This window comes from Gymnodraco acuticeps, unplaced genomic scaffold, assembly GCF_902827175.1.
Source record: "Gymnodraco acuticeps unplaced genomic scaffold, fGymAcu1.1, whole genome shotgun sequence".
NCBI lineage: Eukaryota > Metazoa > Chordata > Actinopteri > Perciformes > Bathydraconidae > Gymnodraco > Gymnodraco acuticeps.
This window is the reverse complement of record NW_022992116.1, coordinates 60,792-87,615: the sequence shown is the minus strand read 5'-3', so window position 1 is coordinate 87,615 and position 26,824 is coordinate 60,792. Positions and strand designations below refer to the sequence as shown.

Genomic DNA, 26,824 nt, shown 5'->3' with positions numbered 1-26,824 from the left:
GTTTCGGAAATTCTGTGCTGTGTTGCTGCCGGTCCGTCTCTCCCCCATTCTCATTGAGTATTTTACAAAGAGTGAAACAGCGCCCCTCTAGATGTTATGGTGAAACAGTAGATTGCACTCTCTGTTGCGAGAGGAGGCCAGCCGAAATTGGCTTCCCTTGGTGAAAAAAAATTGAGAGATTGACCAATCAGATGAGGCTCACGTGATGCCCCTGCCAACCTGTGATTGGTCAGGGCCATGCCAAGGGAAGCCAGAGGCGGCTGGCTTCCCTTGCCTCACAATCCAATCAAATCACATCAACTTAGTTTTGCAGTGACGCATCCTAAAACCCGGAAGTAAGCTGCGCTCGGGTTCCCTCGACAGAAAGCAATGGGATTTCTCCATAGGATTTAGGAAAATAGCTCGAAATAAGGTCAGTGGAAAACGAACCTGTTAGATAAATGCACGTTGTGTTCAGTCGGATAATATCCACATGTCTACCCTACTTTTATAATTTTCGAATCATAAATCTAATCGATAGAAGATAGATAGCGTCACTGCACCACTCTCACCGCCGTTAGAAAGTAGCAAGCAACTGAAGCAAGTGCAATTATGGAGGGTGGAGATTTGGAGTATTTCATCAAAAAAAAATTGTACTAAACTTCCGCTACAGCAGCAACAACAAATACAATCTGATGACAGGCCGATGCCCAAACTGGAGCTGTGTACAGCGAGGAACAAAGGAGCGAATCGGACGCAAGACGTTAAAGGTCTCCTGATTTAGTTTGTGAATGAATGCTTATTAGAGTTTGGGCTGGAGAGCGCGTGCGGACCTGTCGGTTAGATAACAGGCGTGTGTAAGTCCTGCATCGTATGATACAAATGTGTGTAAAATGATACCGGGTGCTGTAATCACTCATCTGGTTACGTTATTATTATGACCACCACACCCCCGACCCAAAAGAAAGGACGTATTATTGGCTTCCCCTAATTTTTTTCCCACGCCACGCTACTGTGAATCATCATGTTAATCACACTGAACCGCCACTGCATAGCTATAGGCGCTTTCACACCGGAGTACTTTTCCCAGGAATAGTTCCGATAGTTCCTGGGATTTTGCGTTCACACCGAAAAGATCTGGAACTAGAAATTAGTTCATGAGAACCTTTTCAGTCCCTGCTAGAGAGCAGGTACTTTCCTGGGGAGGAAAACATTCACATTTCTGATTGGCTGGGCGGATTGCAAACCATGCCCCGTAAAGCTCAGACAAGTTTTGTGAAGCCGCCATTTGATTTGCTCGCATTAGCATTATTAGCATTAGCATTAGCCCCGCGCACCAACGGAGAGAGAATAACTTATGGCAACACAAAATAAAACGTGGGAGCGGTGGAGATGAGGAAGTGTCGGCGTTCTGGCGATTTACCCGGGACTTCGGGGGGCGATTTACTTTCAGTACACGCCGTGAAGTGGTTTGCGGCCTGCCAGTAAACCCAAAGCAGAAGAAGAAGAAGGGACGTCAGCGGCTTCCTTTGCGTAATCCACCCTCAGGGACTTATTCCGGTGTGAACGCGATCTACTCTTTAGTTCCAGGAAACTAAAGAGTTCGGGGGAACTAAGTACGGCAAAGTACTTGGTGTGAAAGCGGCTAATCATCTGCCTCAAACAGTCCTGATGCTCTTCTAGGTAATCACACATCCTGTCATGTTCACAGCTACAGGTGGGATACCTTTGTTATCATGTTGCTCTCATGTTGGAGGAGGACACTCAGGATTTCCCCAACAGTGTCCTTGAAAGCACCGCCTGACAGTTCTTAATAGAGCCGGATCAGTTTGGATTCACTGAAACAGAAAGCAGAACTAAAGTGCTTCTGATAAAACACGGGGTTGAGTGTTCACTGTAAAGATGGATTATCAACGAGACACGACTAAAGTGAATATCCCTTGAACAACACACTCTGCGTCACGGAGTTCCACCCAGATCAGTTTCCAGAGAGACAAATAAACAACGGGAGAATAAATAATAGAATAATATCTACAGTGTGATTAAACCACTATGTATGATTTCCAGTGTCTGTGATTTATTTAGGAACATTTCAATGGATTTTCTTATAAACGCTCACAGAGCTGCTCGATGACCCTGAACGTCTCGTTTACAGCAAACAGTCTGCAGGGTTTACCCACAAACACACGATGAGGGTGGAAACACACAATGCACGCAATCATTTGTGTCTTCATGTGTGCTTATGTAAATGTATCTGTTGATTGTGTATTTATAGGTATACATACAGGGCCGGTTCTAACCAATTTGCTGCCCTAGGCGAGACTTTAGCTGGCGCCCCCCCCCCTGCCAGAAAATCGTTCAGTAGAAAAGATACAAGTATCCAAGGAATACAGAATAGAATATATAAAGAATAAATGAAAAATCTCTACAAAAGACCAATACACTACAAAAACAGAAACGTATTGACATGCTGGTTATATCCATCAAAAAGGCTTCAAATGTATTCAGTATTGTATGAAGATGTTTTAATTGGGGTGTGGACGTCACATCCTCTAGTGCAGGGGTGGCCAACCCGCGGCTCTCGAGCCGCATGCGGCTCTTTGCCTAGTTTCATGCGGCTCTTCAGTTCATATCGAATTGTATATGTGTGAGTTTGGGGGAGAGACATTGACTCCTGACTAGTGTTGCACGGTGTACCGATACTTGAAAGGTACCGCGATACCCTGCCGTTAAAAACGTTACGATTCCGCCGTTTCATTAGTATCGGTACTTTAAGAATGACGGGGAAAAGTACTCCGGTGAGAAAGCGCCGTTTTAATAAGAGCCGTGTGTGTTCAGCGCTCTGCTTCCACTCCCTGCTCTGCAGCCGTGCCTGCAGTCCCGCCCCTCTCAAGCACGCTCTAAGTGCCTCCCCTCTCTCGTGCACGCGCTAGCTGCCAGAGCATGTGAGAAAACGAGAAGCATGGCTGCAAGTGGGAGTGCAACTGCCGCTGCGCCTCGGCTTGTTGACAAAAAAGACGCCAGAAGCGAAATTTGGAAGTATTTTAGCTATATCTCTGACAGTGAGGGCAAGCCTACGGACACCACGAGGCCTGTCTGTAAGAAATGTATTAATTGTATTTAATAGGAAATCTTGTCATTTATTTTATTTATTGTTCTCATTGTTTAAAAGTGTGTGTTATGGTTATGGTTCTGGTGTGAAATAAAGCACAATAATTACATTTAAGACTGTTTCCCTTTTTTTAAGAAAAGTATCAAAAAAGAATCGGAATCGCAATTCTTGACTTGGTATCGAAACCAAAATGTTGGTATCGTGACAACACTAGCTACTCCTGACAGCTAAACCTGATATTTAGTAGGTCTGTTAAGTATTGAATGCTGATCATTCTGACGTAATTTGGCCGGTCAAAGTTGTTTGGGCTCGGATAAAATCGCTCCGTTACTTTCGTCCCGTGTTACTTTTGTCCCGGCTCTCCCTACGTGTGTATGTGTGGTGTCAGGTGTCAGTATGAGAGGATGACAGCGCATCTAATTTTGATGTGACCCAAGAGCCAATCACAATAATACCTGCGATGCAGTGAATCAATCACCTTTGAGGGGGGGAAAACCTATCGTTGATTAAACACTATCCAGTGTTTCCCCTACCATTGTCTTGGAGGGGCGCTGCGCCCTGCCAACGGAGCCCCGCGCCCCCCCTGAAATTCAAGGTGTTTCAAAAATATATATATAATATATATTTTTTAAATATATATATAGCACCAAATTGCAAATAATCTATAACTACTGTCACTTTTCACATTGAACATGTGCTCTTTTATTAAATAAACTAAACACTTTCATTTTAAGTTGTGAGTTTAGTGTTTTTGACCCTAAGAAACACTGATGCAATAATCAATAACAATAATCCACAGCTCCTCTCTCTGCTCCAGAGGATTTAAAAAATATATATCCCAATGCCACAAAGATGCATCAGTGACGTGGTTGAAATCTTGTCTCCAGAAAACAAAAAACTGAAACAAGCGTTATCAGTGACTGTGTGTTTGATGTGGCTCTTTGCAGTAACATAGAAAAAATGTGGCTCTTAACCTCCGACTGGTTGGCCACCCCTGCTCTAGGGGGGTCCGGGGGTATGCCCCCCCGGGAAGAAATGTTTGAAAATGTAAAGTAAAATGCTTCAATCTGGTGCACTTTGAGCACACATTACTAGAGACCTGACCTAGGGGGTTCAACTCTAAACACCCATATGAAAAAGATCGGTTTATATTTTAATAATCAAATAAGTATGTGAACATAACCAGTAACCTACCATAGCCAATAGCAAATACATGTAACTTATTTTATTTTTGTTCTTCATTCATATCTTATTTTACCAGTTAACATTTATTTATGCATATTTTTTTATCTCTCCAGTTTTAAATGATATGTCTGGTTTTCTGTCCTATAGTTTACATCGGAATGATTTCAAACCTGTTTACCCCAATAATTATAAAAGAGCGCCTTGGAAATATGTGTTTACATAAATTGCATTTATCTCTCTCGCTCGATCCCACACCCACTTTGGCTGTGAGCTGCAGGCGCCTGATAAGCCAACACCCCCCACTTTCATCACTTACAGCGCCCATCGTACGGGGCAGATGAAACGTGTAACCGGGGTGAAAAGGGTGTTACCTTGACTTCATCATGAATGCTGTTACATCAAGGCCGAACATTAGGGTGAGCGCAAACAGTCAAAACACTGTTTTCCTTCCCAGAGCTGCCAGCGCAGCAGCTCCACAGATCTGGTGCCCTAGGCCAGTGTTTTTCAAAGTGGGGGCCCCGACCCCCCGGGGGGCCGCAGGGGGGTCACTCAAAGTTTGAGGGAAAAGGGATTTTTTTTTTTTTTAAAGTTTTATTTATTTTTTTTTTTTTAGATGTTATTAATAACTACATATCTATCAATCTATGTGTCCTTTGATGCCAATCTTTTCATATTTTTTGTTTTTGAATCACAGGACCGCCCTTCAAGCCAATCAGAATCGAGCTGTTGGAGCAAGTGAGAGCTAGTGTTCGCTCTGCAGCTGGATGAGAGCACGGATGTAGCAAATGTCGCAGAATTGCTTGCATACATCAGATTTATTTCAGAAGACAACTTTGTTGAGGAAATATTATTTTGCAAAGCACTGGAAGGTAAAGAAAGCGGAGTGATAGCTTCGATCAGGCAGAAGGCCCCAAATGTAGTGGCAACGCACTGCATGTTCCATCGGGAGGCACTTGTACACATCATTTAAAAGAAAAATTGCACAGGGGGGTCCCTGCCAGAGGATAATGCTATATGGGGGTCCTTGGCATGGCAAAGTTTGGGAACCCCTGCCCTAGGCGACCGCCTATGTCGCCTATACCAAAAACCAGCCCTGTATACATCTTTTATACACATTGTTATATTCATTTTTATTTGTATTCCTCTGGATTGTGGGAAACGGTATTTCGATCTCTCTGAACACACAAACTGGAAGATTGACAATAAAGTTGACTTGACTTTGAATATTTTGTTTTTCATTCCTGCACATATTTTATTCCATTTCTATGTAAATACTGCTATATTTTACTATATTTTGTAATATATGTTTAAATGTTACTACAGTTTCTTCAAATAGTTTCTATCTGTGTTTTTCATTTGTGTTTTATTTGTACGCACAACAACACCAAGTCAGATTCCTCGTCCGTGTCATCCGACCTGGTGATAAACACTCAGAGCCATTGGCCCGTCGATGTCGTGCTAGCTTGTTAGGAAGAGACAGATAATGCTGAATTCTGCTTAATTTCAGAAAGGAATATTCAAAAGAAACTGAGAGCTGGAGGATCTCATGAGCAGTGGCGTTTCTAGGTGTACAAAACTGGGGGGGCAGAAAGAGGTCGGGGGAGAGAGAGAGAGAGAGAGAGAGAGAGAGAGAGGGGGGGGGACAGAGAGAGGGAGGAGAGAGAGAGAGGGGGGACAGAGAGAGGGGGGGAGGAGAGAGAGAGGGGGAGTGTCAAATTACATACTGAAGACCACAGGAGCAACACTGTGAGCGCATACATTTACGTACACAGCGTGGGGATGTCATAGTAATGCACCTTCATACATGGAGTAAAGGTCACCATCACAAAGTCATTCTTAACAATAACAACAACCGTAATGCTTTAGCATTAAAACCCCATAGACTGTAAATCTGTCTGAAAACACAGACACTCATCATCGAGGTCACAATATCAATCGATCCAGCAGAGGCCAAACACAGAAGATCAACAAAATATATGACATAAATGAACTTACCAAAGCTGAAGGCTCACTTGAAAAGAAAAGCGGCACGGCGGTCCTTCCTCTGACAGAATGTGTCTATCACTTTGGGGATGAAGTCCTGTAGTTGCTGGATCAACTGGCTTTCAATTGAAAGCATGGCCAATGCGTTAAGTCGCGGCTGTCCCATGGTGTTGCGAGTGAAAGTCTTTATCCTTTTGAGGGTGGAAAAGTTCCTCTCTGACTCGGATGTCGTCATCGGAGTTGTTACTATTATTTTGACCAAAATAACAGTCTCAGCAAACGTTTCCTCCAAGTTGTTCTCGTGAATGGATTTCAACAGAGACAGGGCAGTGTTTCCAGTGTGAAGCTCACTGTGGCGGTAGAGCGTGGTCAGCTCAGACTTCAACTTCTCCTTGTTTCCCAACGCAGGCCAGTTTCACGGCGCAGTCAAGCTCAGGTGTAGGAAATGACAGGACATGCTGTGGGAAGAATAAGCTGTCAACAAGCTTTGCAGCGATCAAATGGTCACTCTGTGAGAACCTCTGTTCCACCTGTGAGATGACTGTGTCACAAGCCTCCTTCATCACCGGCGCTGTGCTGCTGACTCGTCGGCCTGGCTCGTCTGTTCCATCATGAGCAGTGGCGGCCAATGCATCAGTTTGCTGCCTCATTTTCTGGACATGTTCCTTGAAACGGCAGAGCGCGCTGTTGATCCCAGGTGCATCGATGCTTCGTTTTTGCAGAGTGTTGTATAGAACATCCACTTCTGGCATAAGCAACGAAAAAAACTCCAGGAGCTGCATAAATGCTCGGTCCCGCAGTTTCTTTGACAGGCCGTATGCCTCACTTATGGTGACCGCATCCCATCCTGGTTGTGCGCGTATATGCTTCATACACTGAAGTAGTGCATCTCGGGTCTCCCAAACCGCGTTCACAGTTCTGCTTTTAAAGTTCCATCTCACAGCCGGTGGCCGTCTCTGTGTTGCCTCTGCAAGAGCTGCAACACGTTTTGGAGCACCGGGGAAAAAAGTGGAAAAAGCAGTTAGATCTGCAAAAAACCCCTTCAGGATGCTCATCCTTGCTGAACACAGTTGCTGCAGGGTCAGGTTCAGTTGGTGGGCGTAGCAGTGAACAAACTGAGCGTTTGGGTACGTCTCCTTCATCACCGTCTGTACCCCGCGCACGTTACCGCTCATGACGGCCGCCCCGTCATAGGTCTGAGCGATTAGCTTTTCTTTCAGCTTCAGGGGTTCCAGAACAGCCTTGATGCTGTTAGAGAGACCTACACCAGTTTTGTCCTTTACTTCCACAAACTCCAAAAAACGCTCTGTAACTGTGAGGTCAGGCATAATGTATCGCAGCACAATCACCATTTGCGATTTACAGGAGACATCGGTTGTCTCGTCGGCCTGAACGGCAACAAATGATGTGTTGTCCACTTGCTTGGCTATTTCCTCCCTGTACACATCATACATGCAGTCCAAGAGTTCATTCTGTATGGTGCTTGATGTCCCTTTGAAAACAAGCTGAGCTTCGTAGTGCCGTTGAAGCCTGGAATCGCCCTCACACATTGTCTCGAAAATTGACCTGAATATCCCTGGATTCAGAGAGTCCACCGACTCGTTGTGGCCCCGCAGTGCTGTCTCACATTTCCCACACAGTTTAATACAGGTGATGATCCGACCAAGCACGTACCTGTTTTCTTCCACCTTCCTATTATGAGAATCAATGCCACGTCTGTAGGCGCTGTCAATCTGAGCTGCAACATTCACCCTTCCAAGTAATCCCAATTTTACGGCATTTTCCAAATGACTGTTGCTGCTCTCATGCTTCATTGTCCTCTCCGAAAGATGCTTTAAGTCCTTGTAACCTGTCCTCGACCAAGTACCTTGATCTTCACCAAAAAGCAGGCAAGGAAAGCAAAAGAGGGAATTCTTCTGGATGCTCGCCGTTAGCCATTTCTTTTTAGCAAACCACTCAGCGTTAAACCCACGTTTAACTTTGCCCGCAGTCTGGACCATTTGGAAATCCGGTGGATGGTGGGCACCGAGGCGCTTTACCTCCAGTTTTCTCCGAGACTAAGTGTCTCAAATGTGTGCTTCAGTAAATGGTCAACTTCATTCATTTTCTTTCAGTTTTTTACTTCTTTTAATCGCTGGTGATGTTAGCTATATGCTGCTCTCTCGTCTCCTCTTCAAACTACACGTGACGTTTCGCAGCACTGCACACGTGAGTACTTACAGCCAATCAATTCTGAATTATGTGAGATGACGTATGGTGGGGATGGGAGCACTATGCCCCTACGGTCATTATTTTTTTGCCACACACATTAAATAGAAAAATACTCTGAGCATGCGCAGTGTAGTTTTTACAATCACCGTTCACTTAGACTGTGAGAGGGAGGGGCAGGATCGGGTTGTGTCCCACATGGCTCTAAACAGCTCAAAACGGCACTCTAGACACTAATTAGAAGAACACAGACTAAAACAGAAATGTACAGACGAATCAGATTATTAAACATGACCTTACAATATATTTTATATGTTTTTTTATTTATTTTTTTGTATTTTTTTGTAATCATTATTTGTAATACTTTCTTCTGACACTAGGTGGGGCTGTGCCCCACCTGCCCCTAATGACCCGCCGCCACTGCTCATGAGGAATGAATACGTCATTAACATTAAGAGAAGAAGTCTGAGACGTGGTGCTGTGGTAAAGAGTCATGTGACAGAAGAGCAGAGAGGAGTTACTGCTCAGAGACTCAGTGTGTTGTTAAAGTATCTAGATTCAGTGTTATAGGATATTAATATTCAGTGTTCGTGTATATCTGATGCACAGCACTGCGTCATCAGCAGAGCGCAGGTTTATACGTAAAAGAGTTCAAATAAATATAGTGAGGTAAAAAGTGAGCAGTGAGAGCCTTCACATGCAGCAGAAGCAGAACGGAGCAGACTGAGGAAACACTCACCTTAAGTTCAAATAGGACTCACGCTGACCTTTAACCTTTAACCTTTGAAACCTTTGACCTTTGAAACCTTTATTGTCTGTTTGAGTAATAACGTAGAACGTATGAAATAGAAACGGCTCATTCAGACATCACTAGTCGAGCTGAGCGTTGAGTTTAGAGATAAAGAGCTAACTGGAACTCCCTGAAACAGAAAGCTAAATACTTTCAGCTTCACCTCCACTGCAGACCTGAGGGGGGGGGGGGGGGGGGGGGGGGGGGGGGGTACTCTATAACATGACTTTAAAGTGCACTTCAGACAGAATTTAAGGTGTTTCAAGTTTTAATCTAGAGATATGAAAATAAGAACAAAAGATACAAATAGAACTTCAGTTTACTAAAGTAAAGACAAAAGATATCACTGAAATACAGAACACAGTGCAGAGCAAGCTGTGGGTTCAAGGTTCAAGGCTTTATTGTCATGCATAGCTACAGTGTAGTCATGACGATGAAAATCTGAGTTCCCAGGCTCCTCCAACAGAGCAACACAATAACACAGATACACAGAAACATAGTGCAAGTAAACAAAAAGAAAAATAGTAAAAAAGTGAAATAGTTGGAATAAGAGTCTAAATCCAAGTGATTGAATTTAGTTGTTTCATTCACTTTCTGTTCTCAAAGGTAAGTGCAATTTATTACCTGTGAATGCTCGGATTCAACTTCAATCAGTTATCATTTAATCTCATTCTTATTAGTATAGTTTTAACCCTTTAGCACTTTCATATTAAAGAGGTGCTGGGTTTGATTTCATTATTTCACATTTCATGTAAATCTACTTGGTAGAAGAAAAAAAAATATTTTAAAGTCTTATTCAAGACAATCATTTATGTATGACGTATATTTTCAAAGTGTATTTAGTATAGTGGAGATATTAGCTGCAGACACATCAACCTGAAGCAGACTGTGTTTCTGGAGCTATACGTAAAAACAACGCACTCATTTAATTTCAAACCTTTATTTAATCAGATTGGTCCCGTTGAAATCATAGATCTCTTTTTCAAGGGAGACCTGCAGCATATAGGTTCCACATGAAACAATAAAGGACATCATACATTATATTTACAGGATACATTTACATAGTTATAGACATTTACAAGTGCCCATAGTATCAACGAGCATTTCATTTAGCCTAGCTTTAAAAACATGCAGAGGAATGAGATTCCTCAGTTTCAATTCTTGCTGAAGATTGTTCCAAGCAAGTGGAGCTGCACATAAAAGCTGTCTTACCTAAGACAGTCCTTGCTCTTGGCACATCTAACAATACTACATCATGCCATCTCTGACAATAGCTGCTTGCAACTCTCTGTGTGATCAGAGAGCAGATATAATACGGGAGTTTACCCAACAAAGCTTTAAGGCAGACCTGCCTTGGCATAAAGGGTACAGTGATGAGTAAGTGCTTTACAATTTGTGACAAATCTCAGTGCGCTGTGATAGGCAGCATCTAACTTGACCAGGCAATGGGCAGGTGCATTCATATAGACCAGATCACCAGAGTCCAGCACAGGTCAAAGGTCACAGAGCCTTTTCCTGGCCTCAAGAGAGAAACAGGACTTGTTCCTGTAGAAGAAACCTAGCCTAACCCTCAGCTTTTTAAGCAGGTTATTGACCTGAAGTTTAAAAGAGAGACAATCATCAAGCCAGATACCCAGGTATTTGTAACAGGTAACCACTTCAAGTACTTGTCCTTGCATAGTAACAATATCTAAAACAGGCTCTGGTGTCTTTGTAGCTTTAGAAAAGAGCATTACTTTGGTTTTATCAACATTTAAAAGAAGCTTTAGTTCAGAGAGCTGAGTCTGAATAATGTTAAAAACAGCCTGTAATTTAACAGCAGCCTCCTGAATGGAGGGACCTGCACAGTACATCACGGTATCATCAGCATACAAATGTAAAGTAGCTTCATCCACATTTTCACCTAAACTGTTGATATGGAGAATAAAAGTGGACCTAAAACAGAACCTTGAGGAACACCATTAGCAATGTTTAACCACTCAGAAGACAGCCCATCAAAGTGAACACATTGGGACCTTTCAGAGAGGTAGTTCACAAACCACCCACTGCATGGCTGGACATGCCGATACTGAGTAGCCTCTGCTTTAAGATGCGATGATCGACGGTATCAAACGCTTTGGATAGGTCAACAAATAGAGCTGCACAACTCTGCTTATTGTCTAAAATACTCTCCACATCATTCACCACTTTCATTGTGGCAGTGATGGTGCTGTGTTGCTTTCTGAAGCCTGACTGATGTTCAGACAGGATGTCATTGTTACATAAAAACACCTTTACCTGTTCTCTCACTAGGCGTTCAAGAACCTTCGCCAGAACTGACAACTTAGAGATTGCACTGAAATATATCACCAACACGATAGATGCACACTTTGAGACCTCTTCACACCGAGTTCAGATTCAAGCTGACCTGCTGATATCTAAATAACCTCACCATGAATCACTGCATCAGATATTTGTGAACTCACGATCACTTCCAGGCTCTGACACACCAACACCAGATCAGACGCCATGTTGTTAGCGCTGAGTCGGAAAGACAGGCTTCACCGTGGATCCTAAGTGTTCGGCAGCAGAGTCCTTCTGATTGGCTGATCACTGAAGGAGAATATTTCTGCACTCTCTCAGACTGAAGTTAGAAACTGAGTCACGTTTGGTTCAACCCTCACCAGGTGTTTGCGTCTCAGAGGGTAAAGCCCCTCCACCACGTCGAGGTGGAGATTCAGGGAGAAGATGATTTAGATTAGAAGCAGGGGATGGAGGACAGTCAGGTGTGAAGAGCTCTGAGACGTGTCAGGGGTTCAGTTCAACATCAACACTCTCTAATGGTCTCTTCACCTTAGCTCTTTTAGATCTCACAACAAGTCCACCAACAACAACAACAACAACAACAACAACAACGAGACAAACTGGTCCCAAACCAACTCCCAACCCAACGTGTCCTCTGGGACCCCCTGGTTGTTCATCGTTGGCGTCTCCATTCTTCAGGTACTTCTCAGGACCTGAGGACAGAAAGAGCGAGCAGTGAGGAAACGACTGGACCTCCCCTCATGTTGGAGAACAGCTGATCATGAAGGAGATGAAGAACACAATCTGCTTCCTCTCCAGTCTCATGTCAGACATTATCTACCGATCACAGAGCATCAACATCATCTTTAAACCAATGGAGGAACTCTTCAGGAGAAACACAGACTCACCTTCAGAGACGGTCAGATGGACAGAGCGCACAAACACTCTCACGTTTCTCTTCCTGCGATTATTGGAGTGAGTTAGAACCCGACACTCGTACGTTCCCGTGTCGTCGGTGTTGACGTTCTTCAGGAGAACAGAAGCGTCTCCGTTCTTCATCTCTGGATCTTTCAGCTGAACACGACCTCGATAACGTGGATCCTGGTAGATTTCCATCAGCCTGTTTTCTCTGAAGAAGAAGACGGAGTCCTCCTCCAGCTCAGGTCTGATCCACTCTAACACAGTGATGGCAGCATCTGTGGGAATGTGACACTGAAGAGTGACGTCTTCTCCAGGCTCTGCCCTCATCACCTTTTCTAAATGTGGAGAAAAACAGAAAGGCAAAACTCAGTCATTTCATTGTGAGCCGTTTGTATATTCACAAGGAAGGTTGCAAGCAGCTGCAACATCTGATTGAAAAGAAACAGAAGTGTTTTTGCTTTTACCTTACTAAATGTCTCATGGTCATTGGAGCGAGGGGCGGGGCGAAACTCGCGGAAGTGATTTCAAAACAAGTGATAATATTATAAACAAGGGGAATTTAGCTAAATTTAACGAAAATGGCCAAGACACATATTGAGCCCAGAAAATGAATGTTATTAAGGCTGTAAATATGTATGTAAATGTATCCTGTAAATATAATGTATGATGTCCTTTATTGTTTTATGTTTCATGTGGAACCTATATGCTGCAGGTCTCCCTTGAAAAAGAGATCTATGATCTCAATGGACCAATCAGATTAAATAAAGGTTTGAAATGCAAAAATGAAATAATAAAGTTTTTTGATATCAGCTACTCTTCTTCGTTTTTTTTACAAATATGTTTTACCACAAGTTCTTCAGGAAACTGACTCTCTTGGACTCGGTTCTAGTTTGACTGCTACCAGAAATACAATGAAGTACTTTACTGTGTACTTTGTGAGTAATCCTCTGTCAGAGTCCCCTCCTTAGTAATGCATGTTTTCTGCTGTCTTTGATGAATGATACAAATATAATGTAACCATTAGTTCTTAATGAAATTGATACTGTTTGACTTTGTATTAGTTAGCCTACTACTTACAATACAGTGAAGTACTTTACTGTGTACTTTGTGAGAAATCCTCTGTCAAAGTCCCTGCTGAGAACAACATCAAGCCACTTCTGCTCAGTTTGATGAGGGAATTCTTTTTTGTTGCCATTCTCTTCGTGAGATTGATCCTGTTGGACTCAGTACTACTGAAACTACCCCCACAAGTACTATGAAGTACTTTTACTGTGTACTTACTTTATAAACTCTGAATCTTGTGGTGCAAGACATCAAGACACAAAATGTGCTCTACCAAATGGTGGCGCTGGCTGTTTAAGGGTTAAAAATATTCTTCATTTGCAGTATTTTATTTTAAAAGTGTTCTGAAAGACTGCATCAATGATATGCTATATATCTATATCTATATAATATCAATATTTGTATTAACTAACCAAAGTCAATTTAAATAGCAGACAGAAAGGGGTTAATTGCCATGCATGTGGTGTTTGATATAGTTTACATTATGAATCCATTTATTCTATTATATTTCCTTGAGGCTGGGAAAATATATCAGCATGTAGTTCAACATGCAAATGTTCTAATGCAAGTAAGTATAAGTATACCATGTAAATAAAATAGGTTTCATAGGAGGATGTGGATTTATTTTCTCTCACCTTGTAATTACACAATCAAACTATATAATTTAGCTCTGGCCTTCACTCACAAAAACATTTTGTTGACTTGGACACATTTTTCAAAGCTCTATTGACTGACATGCGATGACTGACTGAAGGAAGGATCTGAGAGGAACGAACTGGAGCAGAGAAATAATCATATATTAAAAGACAGCAGCTTCATCAGAGGCCACCAGAGTGACAGAGTGTGTCAGTGTGCTGAAGGACAGACCAGCACCCGTATCCAGGCACCTGGACCCGTATCCAGGAACCTGGGTCTGTATCCAGGCACCTGGACCCGTATCCAGGCACCTGGACCCGTATCCAGGCACCTGGACCCGTATCCAGGAACATGGGTCTGTATCCAGGCACCTGGACCCGTATCCAGGCACTGGTTCTGTATCCAGGCACCTGGACCCGTATCCAGGCACCGGGTCTGTATCCAAGCACTGGGCCTGTATCCAGGCACTGGGTCTGTATCCAGGCACTGGGTCTGTATCCAGGCACTGGGTCTGAGGCTCTGAGAGTCACAAGCTGGAGCAGATCTGGCTCAGATGTAGAGTGGAAGCTTTCCTGAAATGTCTTTATACATGAATAAAAGCCAATGCTGCATCCTGCGCACACTAAGTGAGGACCATCCAGTTAGGCTGTACAGTGTGCAATGATGAGTCCTATAGGGTGCATCTGATATACAACGCAGTGCAGCTTGGTAGAGTGGGTCAGGTTGGGCCCAAACAGAGGGACAGGCACATCTATAGATGGATCACCGTAGTCCAGCTGGGACAGGTATAAGCCAGAGACCAACCTTTTACGGGAAGAAGTTGAAAAACAACATTTAAGTCTGAAAGGAAGCCGAGAGTGAATTTCAATTTCTTTGATAGAACTTCAATGTGATGTTTGAAGTTCAGATTACTGTCCAACCAAAAGCCAAGATATTTGTAGGTATCGACAAACTCAACAGAGACGCCATCAAGGGTGTCAATGGAGAGGCAAGAGGACGCTGACTTGGGAGCAAAGAGCATTGCTTTGGTTTTCTTACTGTTCAAAAGATGAACGCTGAACAGCTGATCGTCTGACAGCAGCTCTGTCCCCGTTGTTTCCACACCCCCCCCCCCCCTGTTAGCACACATTTACTGACACTAACATTTGCATCATCTGTTGTAGACCCCAATAAATAAAATAAAATAAGAACTCATCCTCAAAAAAGATAAACGCCATTCTTAAAATGTATAAACGAAAAAAGTGATCATGAAAATGTTTCCAATAAATGAATAAAATGATTGTTGCCCACTTTGTTGTTCAGATATTTCACATATTTGTAACTAAATGAAACAGGAATTGAAACAAAACACGGTATAAACTGAGGAGTGAGTCCCGTGAGGTTCATGTGTTTTCTTCACTCCGCTGGGAAACTGCTCTCATGTCAAGAAGCATCAGATCAGTGCATGCACTGCATCGTCCAATCAGTGAGCGATACACAGTAAGGGGGCGGGGCGAGTGTCTGAGGATTTCAACGAAGGATGGTCTGGTGGTTCCTCGGTTATCGCTCCTCCGGCAGAAATAAGAGCCATGGGACGCTACTCAAGATGGCGCAGACAAATCAACTTCCGGTGAGACCGAGGACCAAGGAGCGAGGAAATGAAAAATAAGAGAAGTGAGAAGGGCCCCCTGTCTCAGGTCGACTATTTTCATTTCCTCGCTCCTCGGTCTCACCGGAAGTTGATTTGTCTGCGCCATCTCAAACAAAGTGTGCTAATGAATGTTAATCTAACTGGGGTTTGATAGATAACATATCTATTTTTCTTCTCTCAATTATTTAATTTATTTTGTGCACTCTAATCAATATTAATCAAACTATTGTTCGTTTATACATTTTAAGAATGGCGTTAATCTTTGAGAATGATTATTATTTTATTGTATTTATTTGGGTCTACAACAGATGATACAAATGTTTGTATTTTTTAAATATATTGAAAGTTAGAAACGGAGATGGTTAGATGGGCAAGTGACTGGAACACGTTTTAAAAGTTATTACATCGTTTCAGATAATAAATAATAATAAATAATAATAATAATTAATTCTATTTAGGGGCGCCTTTCAAAGCACCCAAGGACACCTTACCTTACAATTCATAAAATATTCTAAGGAAAGGTTGAAGTCAGTACAAAAGGACTGTAACAGGGAACATGGAGACATGTAGTACTGCAGTGAGAAGGCTGATCGAACAGGTGGGGAGAGAGGAGGGAGGTGAATGTGGTGATTGTGTCAGACTGTCGGATGTGAAGGGGGAGAGAGTTCCATAGTTTGGGAGCAGCTGTTGTGTTTGAGTTCTTGATAATCCATTAAAACAAGTGTCTCCTGTTCACCAAAACATACCCATCTGTTATGGAGACAGAAAGTATTCCAAAAGTATTCTGAATACGTGACTTTTTTAAGACACGTAACTGTATTCAGGAACTGATTACGTTTTCAAAGTAACTCCACACACACACACACACACACACACACACACACACACACACACACACACACACACAACACACACACACACACACACACACACACACACACACACACACACACACACACACACACACACACACACACACACACACACACACATTAAACTGACACACACACACACACATTAAACTGACACACACACACACATTAAACTGACACGCACACACACACATTAAACTGACACACACACACACACACACATTAAACAGACTGAGTGTCTAATTAATTTTAATTTAACCTCTAATGTATCCTGTTTGGCATCAGTTCATCTCTACACACACACACACACACACACACACACACACACACACACACACACACACACACACACACACACACACACACACACACACACACACACACACACACACACACACACACACTAAACTGACACACCCTGTTACAGAACAGAGTTCCTAAGAAGTGAAAGAGATGATTTGAATCAGACTGAGGGGGTTTTCCATGCTCTTATTTTGAAACTGAGGCTCTAAAGTCTGTCCAGTGACTCAGAGGTTAACATGTGACATTCACCTTGTGAAAATTACAAATTAATTAAATAATAAAAACATCAAACTTCTACATCAAAACTATTTAAATTAGTTTAAATAAGAATCATATTAGGATATATTATATAATAATTAAAACAATCCCCAACAATCACAAGTATTAACATGGATATAAACAACAGTTGATTGAAAACAGCAGGACAGAGATATCTTCATGACATTTCAATAAATGAGACTTCAAGGAGACTCCTTCAAGGAAACTCCTTCAAGGAGACTCCTTCAAGGAGACTCTTCAGGTTCTGATAATCAACATATTCATTCTCTCGTTGACTGGAAACAGAAACTTAAGGCTGAAAGGCAAATACTCAGTTTTACATCTCTATATTTGCATTCATTTTAATATTATTTTCCTATGGAAGAACCGAGCGCTCTCTCCGCAGGAACACGGACTAGAAACCAGGCTTCACTTTATCATTGAATGCAGATTTCCTCAGTCAGCTGTTGTTGTTGTTTTGGCTCAGCAGGAAGCGGTCAGACTTGTTTACATGACAAATAAAACCTCCATGGTGTCCTTGAAAGCCGCCTGGCAGAACCTGATAGGCCGGTTCCTTTTGGATTCACGTCATGAGACAGAAAGCAGAACTAAAGCACTTCTCATAAAACACGGGGTTGAGGTATTTGTACAAGGCAAGGCAAGTTAATTTATATAGTGATGATGAATCAAAAGTTACACAGAAGTTTTCTTCGTGTCACAAAGAACAATTTTAAAAGCAATGTATTTAAATGAAACGATCTCATCTCTTAAAATTCACAACTTATTATGAATGAAACATTCACAAACTTATAATTATGTATTCACATTTTAACTCTGTTACATAGCCACGCTTTTTGGCTTCTGTGTGAGTGCGGACTGTCACTCCTGTTGCCACGGACAACGTCAGCTAACCAGTGCCCACTGCCCACCAGCCACGCCCCGACACATGGGGTCACGCCGGCCAATCACAAAGCTTTGATGCGTTCAAGTGCATTATTCTGGCACAGGAAGATTATGTTATTAATGATACAACAGAATATTGTTCTATTTTTAGACACATCTCGCGATCGACCGGTCGACTGATCGACTGGTTGGGCACCCCTGGACTAGAAGCAAGAGCCGCATACGTCACGCTTACGTCGGAGGCAGGGGCGGGATCAACATCCTGAACAACAACAACAAGCCCACTTTTGTCCAGTTTGTACACAACGATGGAAAACCCCAAACAGTTTTATGACGCAGCACCACTCGGGCTCTGTGCGGTGTGAACAACACGGGGCTGAACATAAAAACCGGTTCCGAACCAGAAGAGCTCAAGAGGAGCTAGAACGGGAACCGCGTTGATGTGAAAGGGGAAATACAGAGCATCACCTAGTTCCTTAGCAGTGACTTATTCTCAAAATTCAGACTTTTTTTTTCTTCTCAAAGTTCTGATTTTTTTCCAAAAATTCTGACTTTTGTCTCAAAATCTCAAACTTTTTTCTCAATACATAACATTTGTAATAATCCCTGGTCCCCGGTTTGAGCTTGAATCTCAGGATCCATGTGTCTGTGATCCTCTCCAGAATGGAAGGAGTCATCACATACAGAGCATCAACTAGTTCCTGAACAGTGTCCTTCACATGCTGATATCAAGAGAGGAAGTTACACAGTCACAAGATGGAGGAATAGAAAGCAGTATTCAATGTTTACTTCAGATTAGCTCCACGTCAGAAATGAGCATGCTTGATGTCTCTCTCCATAGAGGCTGAATCATCAGTGGCGTTTTCTCCCGGAGGCCAAGGGAAGCCAGGCTTCCCCTGTTTTTTCGGAGTGTAGTTATAACTTCGTTTAGTTTCGGAAATTCTGTGCTGTGTTGCTGCCGGTCCGTCTCTCCCCCATTCTCATTGAGTATTTTACAAAGAGTGAAACAAACAGCGCCCCTCTAGATGTTATGGTGAAACAGTAGATTGCACTCTCTGTTGCGAGAGGAGGCCAGCCGAAATTGGCTTCCCTTGGTGAAAAAAAATTGAGAGATTGACCAATCAGATGAGGCTCACGTGATGCCCCTGCCAACCTGTGATTGGTCAGGGCCATGCCAAGGGAAGCCAGAGGCGGCTGGCTTCCCTTGCCTCACAATCCAATCAAATCACATCAACTTAGTTTTGCAGTGACGCATCCTAAAACCCGGAAGTAAGCTGCGCTCGGGTTCCCTCGACAGAAAGCAGTGGGATTTCTCCATAGGATTTAGGAAAATAGCTCGAAATAAGGTCAGTGGAAAACGAACCTGTTGGATAAATGCACGTTGTGTTCAGTCGGATAATATCCACATGTCTACCCTACTTTTATAATTTTCGAATCATAAATCTAATCGATAGAAGATAGATAGCGTCACTGCACCACTCTCACCGCCGTTAGAAAGTAGCAAGCAACTGAAGCAAGTGCAATTATGGAGGGTGGAGATTTGGAGTATTTCATCAAAAAAAAAATTGTACTAAACTTCCGCTACAGCAGCAACAACAAATACAATCTGATGACAGGCCGATGCCCAAACTGGAGCTGTGTACAGCGAGGAACAAAGGAGCGAATCGGACGCAAGACGTTAAAGGTCTCCTGATTTAGTTTGTGAATGAATGCTTATTAGAGTTTGGGCTGGAGAGCGCGTGCGGACCTGTCGGTTAGATAACAGGCGTGTGTAAGTCCTGCATCGTATGATACAAATGTGTGTAAAATGATACCGGGTGCTGTAATCACTCATCTGGTTACGTTATTATTATGACCACCACACCCCCGACCCAAAAGAAAGGACGTATTATTGGCTTCCCCTAATTTTTTTCCCACGCCACGCTACTTGTGAATCATCATGTTAATCACACTGAACCGCCACTGCATAGCTATAGGCGCTTTCACACCGGAGTACTTTTCCCAGGAATAGTTCCGATAGTTCCTGGGATTTTGCGTTCACACCAAAAAGATCTGGAACTAGAAATTAGTTCATGAGAACCTTTTCAGTCCCTGCTAGAGAGCAGGTACTTTCCTGGGGAGGAAAACATTCACATTTCTGATTGGCTGGGCGGATTGCAAACCATGCCCCGTAAAGCTCAGACAAGTTTTGTGAAGCCGCCATTTGATTTGCTCGCATTAGCATTATTAGCATTAGCATTAGCCCCGCGCACCAACGGAGAGAGAATAACTTATGGCAACACAAAATAAAACGTGGGAGCGGTGGAGATGAGGAAGTGTCGGCGTTCTGGCGATTTACCCGGGACTTCGGGGGGCGATTTACTTTCAGTACACGCCGTGAAGTGGTTTGCGGCCTGCCAGTAAACCCAAAGCAGAAGAAGAAGAAGGGACGTCAGCGGCTTCCTTTGCGTAATCCACCCTCAGGGACTTATTCCGGTGTGAACGCGATCTACTCTTTAGTTCCAGGAAACTAAAGAGTTCGGGGGAACTAAGTACGGCAAAGTACTTGGTGTGAAAGCGGCTAATCATCTGCCTCAAACAGTCCTGATGCTCTTCTAGGTAATCACACATCCTGTCATGTTCACAGCTACAGGTGGGATACCTTTGTTATCATGTTGCTCTCATGTTGGAGGAGGACACTCAGGATTTCCCCAACAGTGTCCTTGAAAGCACCGCCTGACAGTTCTTAATAGAGCCGGATCAGTTTGGATTCACTGAAACAGAAAGCAGAACTAAAGTGCTTCTGATAAAACACGGGGTTGAGTGTTCACTGTAAAGATGGATTATCAACGAGACACGACTAAAGTGAATATCCCTTGAACAACACACTCTGCGTCACGGAGTTCCACCCAGATCAGTTTCCAGAGAGACAAATAAACAACGGGAGAATAAATAATAGAATAATATCTACAGTGTGATTAAACCACTATGTATGATTTCCAGTGTCTGTGATTTATTTAGGAACATTTCAATGGATTTTCTTATAAACGCTCACAGAGCTGCTCGATGACCCTGAACGTCTCGTTTACAGCAAACAGTCTGCGGGGTTTACCCACAAACACACGATGAGGGTGGAAACACACAATGCACGCAATCATTTGTGTCTTCATGTGTGCTTATGTAAATGTATCTGTTGATTGTGTATTTATAGGTATACATACAGGGCCGGTTCTAACCAATTTGCTGCCCTAGGTGAGATTTTAGCTGGCGCCCCCCCCTGCCAGAAAATCGTTCAGTAGAAAAGATAAAAGTATCCAAGGAATACAGAATAGAATATATAAAGAATAAATGAAAAATCTCTACAAAAGACCAACACACTACAAAAACAGAAACGTATTGACATGCTGGTTATATCCATCAAAAAGGCTTCAAATGTATTCAGTATTGTATGAAGATGTTTTAATTGGGGTGTGGACGTCACATCCTCTAGTGCAGGGGTGGCCAACCCGCGGCTCTCGAGCCGCATGCGGCTCTTGCCTAGTTTCATGCGGCTCTTCAGTTCATATCGAATTGTATATGTGTGAGTTTGGGGGAGAGACATTGACTCCTGACTAGTGTTGCACGGTGTACCGATACTTGAAAGGTACCCGCGATACCCTGCCGTTAAAAACGTTACGATTCCGCCGTTTCATTAGTATCGGTACTTTAAGAATGACGGGGAAAAGTACTCCGGTGAGAAAGCCGCCGTTTTAATAAGAGCCGTGTGGTGTTCAGCGCTCTGCTTCCACTCCCTGCTCTGCAGCCGTGCCTGCAGTCCCGCCCCTCTCAAGCACGCTCTAAGTGCCTCCCCTCTCTCGTGCACGCGCTAAGCTGCCAGAGCATGTGAGAAAACGAGAAGCATGGCTGCAAGTGGGGAGTGCAACTGCCGCTGCGCCCTCGGCTTGTTGACAAAAAAGACGCCAGAAGCGAAATTTGGAAGTATTTTAGCTATATCTCTGACAGTGAGGGCAAGCTACGGACACCACGAGGCCTGTCTGTAAGAAATGTATTAATTGTATTTAATAGGAAATCTTGTCATTTATTTTATTTATTGTTCTCATTGTTTAAAAGGTGTGTTATGGTTATGGTTCTGGTGTGAAATAAAGCACAATAATTACATTTAAGACTGTTTCCCTTTTTTTAAGAAAAATATCGAAAAAGAATCGGAATCGCAATTCTTGACTTGGTATCGAAACCAAAATGTTGGTATCGTGACAACACTAGCTACTCCTGACAGCTAAACCTGATATTTAGTAGGTCTGTTAAGTATTGAATGCTGATCATTCTGACGTAATTTGGCCGGTCAAAGTTGTTTGGGCTCGGATAAAATCGCTCCGTTACTTTCGTCCCGTGTTACTTTTGTCCCGGCTCTCCCTACGTGTGTATGTGTGGTGTCAGGAGTCAGTATGAGAGGATGACAGCGCATCTAATTTTGATGTGACCCAAGAGCCAATCACAATAATACCTGCGATGCAGTGAATCAATCACCTTTGAGGGGGGGAAAACCTATCGTTGATTAAACACTATCCAGTGTTTCCCCTACCATTGTGTTGGAGGGGTGCTGCGCCCCGCCAACGGAGCCCCGCGCCCCCCCTGAAATTCAAGGTGTTTCAAAAATATATATATAATATATTTTTTTTAAATATATATATAGCACCAAATTGCAAATAATCTATAACTACTGTCACTGTTCACATTGAACATGTGCTCTTTTATTAAATAAACTAAACACTTTCATTTTAAGTTGTGAGTTTAGTGTTTTTGACCCTAAGAAACACTGATGCATTAATCAATAACAATAATCCACAGCTCCTCTCTCTGCTCCAGAGGATTTAAAAAATATATATCCCAATGCCACAAAGATGCATCAGTGACGTGGTTGAAATCTTGTCTCCAGAAAACAAAAAACCTGAAACAAGCGTTATCAGTGACTGTGTGTTTGATGTGGCTCTTTGCAGTAACATAGAAAAAATGTGGCTCTTAACCTCCGACTGGTTGGCCACCCCTGCTCTAGGGGGGTCCGGGGGTATGCCCCCCCGGGAAGAAATGTTTGAAAATGTAAAGTAAAATGCTTCAATCTGGTGCACTTTGAGCACACATTACTAGAGACCTGACCTAGGGGTACAACTCTAAACACCCATATGAAAAAGATCGGTTTATATTTTAATAATCAAATAAGTATGTGAACATAACCAGTAACCTATCATAGCCAATAGCAAATAAATGTAACTTATTTTATTTTTGTTCTTCATTCATATCTTATTTTACCAGTTAACATTTATTTATGCATATTTTTTTATCTCTCCAGTTTTAAATGATATGTCTGGTTTACTGTCCTATAGTTTACATCGGAATGATTTCAAACCTGTTTACCCCAATAATTATAAAGGAGCGCCTTGGAAATATGTGTTTACATAAATTGCATTTATCTCTCTCGCTCGATCCCACACCCACTTTGGCTGTGAGCTGCAGGCGCCTGATAAGCCAACACCCCCCACTTTCATCACTTACAGCGCCCATCGTACGGGGCAGATGAAACGTGTAACCGGGGTGAAAAGGGTGTTACCTTGACTTCATCATGAATGCTGTTACATCAAGGCCGAACATTAGGGTGAGCGCAAACAGTCAAAACACTGTTTTCCTTCCCAGAGCTGCCAGCGCAGCAGCTCCACAGATCTGGTGCCCTAGGCCAGTGTTTTTCAAAGTGGGGGCCCCGACCCCCCGGGGGGCCGCAGGGGGGTCACTCAAAGTTTGAGGGAAAAGGGATTTTTTTTTTTTTAAAAGTTTTATTTATTTATTTATTTTTTAGATGTTATTAATAACTACATATCTATCAATCTATGTGTCCTTTGATGCCAATCTTTTCATATTTTTTGTTTTTGAATCACAAGACCGCCCTTCAAGCCAATCAGAATCGAGCTGTTGGAGCAAGTGAGAGCTAGTGTTCGCTCTGCAGCTGGATGAGAGCACGGATGTAGCAAATGTCGCAGAATTGCTTGCATACATCAGATTTATTTCAGAAGACAACTTTGTTGAGGAAATATTATTTTGCAAAGCACTGGAAGGTAAAGAAAGCGGAGTGACAGCTTCGATCAGGCAGAAGGCCCCAAATGTAGTGGCAACGCACTGCATGTTCCATCGGGAGGCACTTGTACACATCATTTAAAAGAAAAATTGCACAGGGGGGTCCCTGCCAGAGGATAATGCTATATGGGGGTCCTTGGCATGGCAAAGTTTGGGAACCCCTGCCCTAGGCGACCGCCTATACCAAAAACCAGCCCTGTATACATCTTTTATACACATTGTTATATTCATTTTTATTTTGTATTCCTCTGGATTGTGGGAAACGGTATTTCGATCTCTCCGTACACACAAACTGGAAGATTGACAATAAAGTTGACTTGACTTTGAATATTTTGTTTTTCATTCCTGCACATATTTTATTCCATTTCTATGTAAATACTGCTATATTTTACTATATTTTGTAATATATGTTTAAATGTTACTACAGTTTCTTCAAATAGTTTCTATCTGTGTTTTTCATTTGTGTTTTATTTGTACGCACAACAACACCAAGTCAGATTCCTCGTCCGTGTCATCCGACCTGGTGATAAACACTCAGAGCCATTGGCCCGTCGATGTCGTGCTAGCTTGTTAGGAAGAGACAGATAATGCTGAATTCTGCTTAATTTCAGAAAGGAATATTCATAAGAGCCAAACTCTCCATCCAATCAAAGAGAAATGAACTCTCCCAATGTCAAACTATTTGAATATCTAATCTCAGCATGGATCGTTCGTTGTTATCATGACTGAGTTCAGTGTTCTCTCTTTGGACACATTGAGAGGGATCGACCTTTGACTTTGCTCTCAGTAACTTTGTGTAACCGAGAGGTCATCCTGCTCTCACTGATGATCCAGAATACAGAGTATTGATGTGTATTTGTACACCGTGTCAGGACTCAGAGCGTCCTGACTCAGAAACTAAAGATTAGTCCCAGCGTCATCAGGGCTATAGATTCAGAGACGAAACAACGCCTACTGAGACCTGGAGGATCTCATGAGGAATTAATACGGTCATTAACATTAAGAGAAGAAGTCTGAGATGTAACTGAGATGGCAAAAGTACACACATCCTGTACTCAAGTAGAAGTACAGATACTCGTGTTTAAAAATACTCTGGTGAAAGTAGATGTACTGACTAAACTTCTTTCCTCAAGTGAAAGTAAAGAGGCTTTGAAGTGTACTTCAGTAAAAAGTACCCATAGCTAGCAGCTGCTTTAAAGAGTACCTGACCTCCCTTTATATCAATAGAACAATAATGTCCTTGTTAGCTAATGAATGTTTCCATGCTGAACAACGGCAACATGACAACGTTTCCATTGGTCCCTCTTCTTTAGAGAAGACCAGGAAATGATGGATACACGGATCGTGTTCAAATCAATAGGCAATGACTCTAAAGAATAATGATCACGCATCAAACACACATTCAGACTAAAGGAACCAGCTGTTTGGAAATGAGAGAAGTAGAAAGTACAAGTATTTGAGTTCAACATGTGAGAAGTAGAAAGTACAGGTATTTGAGTTCAACATGTAGAAGTAGAAAGTACAGGTATTTGAGTTCAACATGGAAGAAGTAGAAAGTACAGGTATTTGAGTTCAACATGTAAGAAGTAGAAAGTACAGGTATTTGAGTTCAACATGTAAGAAGTAGAAAGTACAGGTATTTGAGTTCAACATGTGAGAAGTAGAAAGTACAGGTATTTGAGTTCAACATGTAGAAGTAGAAAGTACAGGTATTTGAGTTCAACATGTAAGAAGTAGAAAGTACAGGTATTTGTTTCAACATGTAAGAAGTAGAAAGTACAGGTATTTGAGTTCAACATGTAAGAAGTAGAAAGTACAGGTATTTGAGTTCAACATGTAAGAAGTAGAAAGTACAGGTATTTGAGTTCAACATGTGAGAAGTAAAAGTACAGGTATTTGAGTTCAACATGTGAGAAGTAGAAAGTACAGGTATTTGTTCAACATGTAAGAAGTAGAAAGTACAGGTATTTGTGTTCAACATGTGAGAAGTAGAAAGTACAGGTATTTGAGTTCAACATGTAGAAGTAGAAAGTACAGGTATTTGGTTCAACATGTAAGAAGTAGAAAGTACAGGTATTTGGTTCAACATGTAAGAAGTAGAAAGTACAGGTATTTGAGTTCAACATGTAAGAAGTAGAAAGTACAGGTATTTGGTTCAACATGTAAGAAGTAGAAAGTACAGGTATTGTGTTCAACATGTAGAAGTAGAAAGTACAGGTATTTGAGTTCAACATGTAGAAGTAGAAAGTACAGGTATTTGAGTTCAACATGTAAGAAGTAGAAAGTACAGGTATTTGAGTTCAACATGTAAGAAGTAGAAAGTACAGGTATTTGAGTTCAACATGTAGAAGTAGAAAGTACAGGTATTTGAGTTCAACATGTAAGAAGTAGAAAGTACAGGTATTTGTGTTCAACATGTGAGAGTAGAAAGTACAGGTATTTGTTTCAACATGTAAGAAGTAGAAAGTACAGGTATTTGAGTTCAACATGTAAGAAGTAGAAAGTACAGGTATTTGAGTTCAACATGTGAGAATAGAAAGTACAGGTATTTGAGTTCAACATGTAAGAAGTAGAAAGTACAGGTATTTGAGTTTAAC

At 42.2% G+C, this 26,824-nt stretch overlaps 2 protein-coding genes across 7 annotated transcripts in view; both read right to left on the bottom strand.

The window, feature by feature from the left end:
- Positions 1 to 26,824, bottom strand: part of LOC117537787 (low affinity immunoglobulin gamma Fc region receptor II-like) — a 122,910-nt gene that overhangs the window by 93,020 nt on the left and 3,066 nt on the right. The gene's annotated exons all lie outside the window — the stretch shown is intronic.
- Positions 11,570 to 12,803, bottom strand: LOC117537792 (coxsackievirus and adenovirus receptor homolog). The gene is made up of 2 exons (XM_034203162.1): positions 12,449 to 12,803; positions 11,570 to 12,253 (listed from the first exon to the last, which is right to left on the bottom strand). The coding sequence occupies exons 1-2, from the start codon at positions 12,786 to 12,788 to the stop codon at positions 12,045 to 12,047; spliced, it is 549 nt and encodes a 182-aa protein (XP_034059053.1). The 5' UTR covers positions 12,789 to 12,803; the 3' UTR covers positions 11,570 to 12,044.